This window comes from Hyalella azteca, unplaced genomic scaffold (assembly GCF_000764305.2).
Source record: "Hyalella azteca isolate HAZT.00-mixed unplaced genomic scaffold, Hazt_2.0.2 contig14460, whole genome shotgun sequence".
Lineage (NCBI taxonomy): Eukaryota > Metazoa > Arthropoda > Malacostraca > Amphipoda > Hyalellidae > Hyalella > Hyalella azteca.
In genome coordinates this window covers 31,941-38,846 of record NW_025944342.1, presented here as the reverse complement: position 1 = coordinate 38,846, position 6,906 = coordinate 31,941, and the positions used below count along the sequence as shown (strand labels likewise).

Here is a 6,906-nt window from a genome sequence, read left to right as displayed (position 1 = left end):
TTCATTGCAAGGACAGGTGCCAGATTTGACTGGCTAGTGACTAATCATGGCAGCTGTTTCTGCCAAGAAGAGTAAAATAGGGTCTCATCATGCCTCATCAATACCAGAATTCATGGGCATGCCAGAGAATGAGCTTAAAAAACCCATCAACACTATTGAGGTGAGTCTGGTGAGAAGAATTAAAAATGCCTGAAAACCCATCAGGGCCATCACTTGGACCATTGGCAGAGTGACTTGGACTGTTTTGAAATATACCTAAGAAAAAACTATATGTTCCAAAAAGTCATTGAAGTCTGTCAAGTCACACTTGTCTGGTGACTCTGGCCTGTCAATGGTCAAAGTCATTAAGATTAAGCCACTGGTCAGTGACTCAGTCCAGTGGTCTGACCACTGTGGTCACCGGCACCCCATTAAAATTTGAACTAGGACAATGGTCCTGGTTACCCTGTTTTATGGTATTTCAGCAGTATGTTTTTCTGAATGTTTATCATGATTCTGATTGATTCATGAACCTTTTGAAAACTGAAATATTATTTACACTTTCGGATTTTGGAAATCTGGACATAACTTAACTTCTGTCTTCTGATTTGATTTTTTATTTAATAAATATCATTATATTGTTTTTTCCAAGCATTTAGTATAGAACCGTTATTATTTGAAAATACTCATTATTATTATATTTAAACTAAGCTGTGATTAATAGAAAATGTATTGTTCTAAAGCAGGCCAGATTGGAATTTTCTAACCTAACTGATGATTAAAATTTTGTGGCTCTAAAGAGACAAATTTTTAATACATTTGTAATCTTGCAGCCCAATTGTACAGTTTTATTAACAATTAGATAGATGGTAATTCATTTAGGGAGAATCTTGCTGCTCCAAAACAAAAAAGTAGCACAAAAGCTCTAGTTGTGGATTGCAAATTTTTGAAATGTAGATAAATTCCACACCTGAAAGCGGCAGCATGTAAAATAGTTTTTTTAAGCGATAAATAAAGCTCAATTGAAAGTATCAGCACTTCAGCAGGAATTGAAATTGGGTGCATGCTGACCTTAGGTCAGTGGTTACAACCTTTAAATTGGTCATACAAGCTGGACAGAATTTTCCAAAAATCCAGGTAATATACACTGATCATTTTGCTGTTGATTTTCCAGAATTTTTGATGACCAAATTTAGGGAAGAGCAATTTAAATGTGCAAAATTAGCCCAATATGAAATATTGGGCAGACATTGTCATTAATTATAGGTATATACCTACAAATTGTTTTTTAATTGAGTAATTTTTAAAAATTAAAAGCAAAGTTGTTATATTTCCATTCATTCCGCTAAATGAAATTTGTCAAGATTCACGATCTTGCAGCCATAGGAACAAATGAAATTGATGGTAAGCATAGGATTTTTTGGCTCATTTGCAGGAGGCTTTCCTCTTTGTAAATTTCCCACATGCACAGGCATTTTTGTTTCATTTTTGGGTGGCTTCTGCCACATTTTCCAGTTTTGTGCAGGTTTAGTGTGCTCTGCAAATTTAAAATCCCACACAATCCCACAAGTTTAAAATCCTCTTAATGATTAAACAGTGGAAAAGCTGTTTTTGTGACTTGGAAAGTAGATCTATTCTATGCCTGGTTGCACACCTACCTATCACAGTTGCAAATGGTGGACCACTAGTCTAGATCAGGGCCTAGATCACACATTAATGGAATTTGAAAAATTACTATTGTATTCAGTACAGCAGTAACTATATTATTAGAAATCATAACCATATGCTTCAAAAAAATTTCTCTATGTAAACTTATTTATATTTTTTTATTTGAAGACCACTAGGTGTAAATGTCATTTAAGTTCATAATTAGGTATGAGCTTAATACCTAATTATATTTTATTTAGTTTGAGTTTTTTGTGAAAAATTTTGTGTCATTTTATTGTGCCTTTGCAATTGTTGAGAATTGTTTGACAATAAATGAGAATTGCCAATGATCAACTCTGATTTTTGTTGATTTTTCAGGCAAAGCACTTGCTGGTTCCTGCGTTTCTGCGAACAAAGGGTTTGATGAAGCAACACATTGACTCCTTTAATTACCTCATCAACCAGGACATCAAGAATATAGTGAAAGCCAACAGCAAAGTCACCAGTGATGCTGATCCATTGTTCTTTGTAAAGTGAGTGCCTATTTGGTGATTTTATTGTGCTGGCGGTTGAATGGCCTTGTGTAACATTATTATTGCTGAAGTTATTACATTTTGCCATGTTATGACATAAATATTCTAATAATGCATTTAAATTCTTTACATTTACTTCACGCATAATAGAAAAATTTGTAGTTATTTGCATATCTTTGTTCATAAAATTGTACAGTAATTATATAATTATAACTACATTTGATTCATGGCCAGGTACAATGATGTTCGAGTTCTAGAACCTAACCTGTGTGAGAACAACATGGAAAATAGTGGGACAAGTCCTCATGAGTGCCGGCTCCGAGATCTGACTTATGCTGCTCCAATTGTTGTGGATATAGAATACTTGCGAGGTGACAAGAGAGTCAACAGGAAAAATGTTTGCATTGGTGAGTTTGTTGCTAAAATCTACATACTATTGGGTTATCCTTGACCTAAATTATTTTAATTTGTCACCAAAAGGCATTAAAATCGTTCTGTTATACCACATTTATGAATCCTGCAATAAAATTGAATTGTTGTGCCTCTTGTCAAAACTATTATTACAAGTAAATTTATATCTTCAGTTGTACCGTATATGTATTGAATTCAGTTTTTACCTTCATCAACATATGTATTTTTTCTGAATTAATTTTTATAAATCACTCAAAAGAATTGGCTTAGTTTTGATGTGCTAAATTATTCAAGAAATGAAATAAATTTCAATGTACTTTACATAAACCATATTGTTCCAGATTTACAGGTTTTTATCTACTTTTTTTTTTGCATCCAATCCATTTAAAATATAGCTTATTTAACTCATTTTAAATCTTGAATTTGACAAGTAACTCGGTTTCTATATGATTTTGAAATAAAATAATCGCTACACCACCAATCTCAAAACAAGCATGGGTATGACGTTACTATTTAACAATTTAATTTAACATTGGAAATCATGGTGTTGTTCTAAAATAGAGGCATCAGTGACAAGTGAATGTCAAAAAATCAAAATTTTTGTAGTCATAAGATGTAGGTAATGTGCAATTTAAGGACACTATTATTGTTTGAATCGATAACAAAGATTTACATACCTAAGTTTCTTTCCAGGACGCATGCCGATCATGCTTCGTTCCAGCAACTGTGCCCTCACTGCTTGTTCAAACAACATTGAACTTGCTGCACTCAATGAATGCCCACTTGACCCGGGAGGCTACTTCGTTGTCAAAGGGCAAGAGAAGGTAAGTCAAGTCATAAAAGTTGGCTGAGGAATTGATTTTTATAAGTGCTTTAAACCAAGATAAAGTCAGGTCAATCGCCCCCTCAGGGGGGACTTCTTATTGAGACCTTCCGCCTTGCTGCCGATGTTATATTCTGAACTCTGGCGCGAAATAGCTCTATATCTGAAGCGCTAGCAAACCATCATACTTCTACTACTACTCAGGTCAATCGCCTGATGAAAGTTAATCTGATGATAGTTTATAATTCACAACATCTCGAGGAGTTCTTCTAAGTTTAAGAATAAAGGCTAAAACTAAAAAAGTTGCATAAAACATTTTACTGAATAGAAGTCCGTTCTGTTTTGTTTATCTAGGACTTAACGTTCTGTTTTGTTTATCTAGGACTTAACGTTCTGTTTTGTTTATCTAGGACTTCTATTCAGTAAAATGTTTTATGCAACTTTTTTAGTTTTAGATAGTTTATAATTTTATGCAATAATGTATTCTGAATTAAAGTTTTGCTCTATTTTTATTACATACATAACTTGCCAGTCACACTGACTAGATTCATTTAGTGCGTGCAGATATTTCGATGCACCATCATATGATTTCCCTGTGCCATGCTGGTATTAATCTTAATTGTGGTTTGCTAGTCAGCACAATAGGCAAGATATTAGACACGGTTTCAGGTCGTAAACCAAGTGTGTTATCATATTTTTTATCTAATTTTTTGTGTTCATGCGTTATAGCATAATAATCTTTTGTGTTAATGCATTATAGCATAATAATATTTTGTGTTGGTGCATAATGTTATAACGTTCTTTGGTGGACGATCACTATGAAAATATTGTATTGAAAAATTGCAGGTAATTCTAATTCAAGAACAACTGTCGAAGAACAGAATGATTGTTGAAAAGGACAAGAAAGGTTGCATTACTTGCCAAGTGACATCTTCAACTCACGAGAAAAAAGTCCGCACCAACGTCATCCTCAAGAACGGTATTTATTACCTTAAGCACAACTCATTCACAGAAGATCTTCCCGTGATCTTTATATTCAAGGGCATGGGATTTGCTTCTGAAAAAGAGATAATGGCTATGATCGGCTGTAGTGACCGCCATCAAATTGAGTTCTTTGCCACGATGCTTGAAGCTCACAAGAAGGGTGTTGCTACCCCCACTCAAGCCTTGCAGTACATAGGAGACAGAGTCAATCAGAAAAGATTCCTCAACAAAGGAGGTCCAAAGAAAAGTGCCATTGACGAAGCCAGAGACCTTCTCACTACGACCATCCTGGCTCATGTCCCTGTCAAGAACTTTGACTTTAAAAGAAAAGCTGTGTACCTGGCTCTCATGGTACGACGAGTGATAGATGCTCAGACTGACAGCAACATCCTTGATGACAGAGATTACTATGGAAACAAGCGGTTGGAACTTGCAGGCTCTCTTCTTTCACTTCTTTTTGAGGATTTATTCAAGCGGCTCAACACTGAACTGAAACAAAGAGTCGATAAAAGTCTCTCAACAAAGGGTAAAGTAACTGTGGTGGACGCAGCCACTTATCTGGAATCTCTAAAGAATCTCATAACGTCTGGTTTGGAAAATGCCATCTCGACTGGAAATTGGACCATCAAAAGATTTAAAATGGATCGTCAAGGAGTGACACAGGTGCTGACTCGTCTCTCATATATTTCCGCTCTTGGAATGATGACGCGGGTGAATTCGCAATTTGAAAAGACCCGCAAAGTTAGTGGGCCAAGGTCTCTGCAAGCATCTCAATGGGGCGTCATTTGTCCTTCTGATACGCCCGAAGGAGAATCTTGTGGTCTGGTGAAAAATCTTGCACTCATGACACACATCACGACAGAAGTGGATTCTGAACCTTTGATTCAGCTTTGCTTTGACTGCACTTGTGAGAGCATAGATACTCTCTACGGGAATGACATTTCCAACCCAGAAATGTACATGGTCTTCGTTAATGGTAATGTGATCGGAATGACGAGGTACCCTGATATCCTTGTCAACAACATAAAGTTGCTCAGGCGAAACAACTTTGTCAGCTGCTTTGTGTCAATCTACACTGACACCAAACACCTTGCAGTGCACGTGAGCTCAGATGGAGGTCGTTTATGTCGACCTTACATAATCGTGACAGACAGCAAACCTCTAGTCACTCCAGAGCACCTGGAGAAGTTGTCCCGCGGCTTCATGTGCTTCGACGATTTCCTACACAAAGGACTGATTGAGTACCTAGACGTCAACGAGCTCAATGACGCTCTCGTCGCTATGTGTGAGAAAGATATCTGCACAGATACAACTCACATGGAAATAGAACCTTTCACTATCCTAGGTGTCTGCGCTGGTCTCATCCCGTACCCTCATCACAATCAGTCTCCACGTAACACTTATCAGTGTGCTATGGGTAAGCAAGCTATGGGCACGATAGGCTTTAACCAGCAGCAACGCTTTGACACTGTCATGCACAATTTAATTTACAACCAGAAACCATTAGTCAAAACGCGCACTATTGAGTTGATAGGCTTCGAGGAAGTTGCTGCTGGTCATAATTCTATTGTTGCCGTCTTGAGCTACTCAGGTTACGATATTGAAGACGCTGTTGTGTTGAATAAGGCTTCACTCGATCGTGGCTTTGGTCGTTGTATCGTCTACAAAAATGCCAAGTGTACAATGAAACGTCACTTCAACCAGGCCTCGGACATCATTGATGGACCTCTTGTGGATGTGAGATCAAACCAGAAGATTTGGAAGCACAGAGCATTGGACGATGATGGCTTGCCGGCAGTTGGGGCCAGAGTTTCGCCAGCGCAAGTGATGATCAACAAGAAAATTCCAGTCGTGACACAAAACAACTTCCAGGCTCCAGGAGAAAATAACCCGAGACAAGCACAACCGTTCGTGATGACTGCAGCGGATTACCGCGATACTCCGTTAACTCATAAAGGACCTGGAGACGTCATGGTCGAGAAAGTTATGGTTTGTGCTGATAACGAAGAATTCAATCTCTTCAAACTTTTGCTCCGGCAAGTACGACGTCCAGAACTGGGTGACAAGTTCTCTTCTCGGCACGGTCAGAAAGGTGTTACCGGACTCATTGTTAATCAAGAAAACTTTCCGTTTTCGGACTCCGGAATTCAGCCTGACATGATCATGAACCCGCATGGATTTCCGTCTCGTATGACAGTTGGCAAGCAGCTCGAGTTCATGGCAAGCAAAGCCGGTGCCATCAATGGCAACTTCAACTATGGCACTGCATTCGGTGGCACTCCACTGACTGAAATATCTGAGTTGCTGATCGAAAGAGGATTCAATTACGAGGTAAGACGTTTTGAATTGTTTTCTGTTGATAAAATATATATTTGGAAAAATTTGTCTAAATGTTTAAATAACTGATTTTTACCTACCGAGATTCATGCAATGAATTTGTTAACTATCAAATTTATGTTAGAAACACATATTTTAACTCCATTTATGGCGCGTGCATTTTACATAACCGTTGTTTCATAAGTCGCTAAA

The 6,906-nt window shown here is 37.5% G+C and overlaps 1 protein-coding gene across 1 annotated transcript in view; it reads left to right on the top strand.

The window, feature by feature from the left end:
- The window catches only part of LOC108664522 (DNA-directed RNA polymerase III subunit RPC2), a 10,108-nt gene continuing 3,202 nt past the window's right edge, over window positions 1–6,906 (top strand). The window contains exons 1-5 of the mRNA XM_018151119.2: window positions 1–160; window positions 2,005–2,159; window positions 2,394–2,566; window positions 3,264–3,394; window positions 4,240–6,708. Coding sequence (XP_018006608.1) covers window positions 47–160; window positions 2,005–2,159; window positions 2,394–2,566; window positions 3,264–3,394; window positions 4,240–6,708 — 3,042 coding nt within the window. The 5' untranslated portion in view covers window positions 1–46. The remainder of the gene's footprint in view (window positions 161–2,004; window positions 2,160–2,393; window positions 2,567–3,263; window positions 3,395–4,239; window positions 6,709–6,906) is intronic.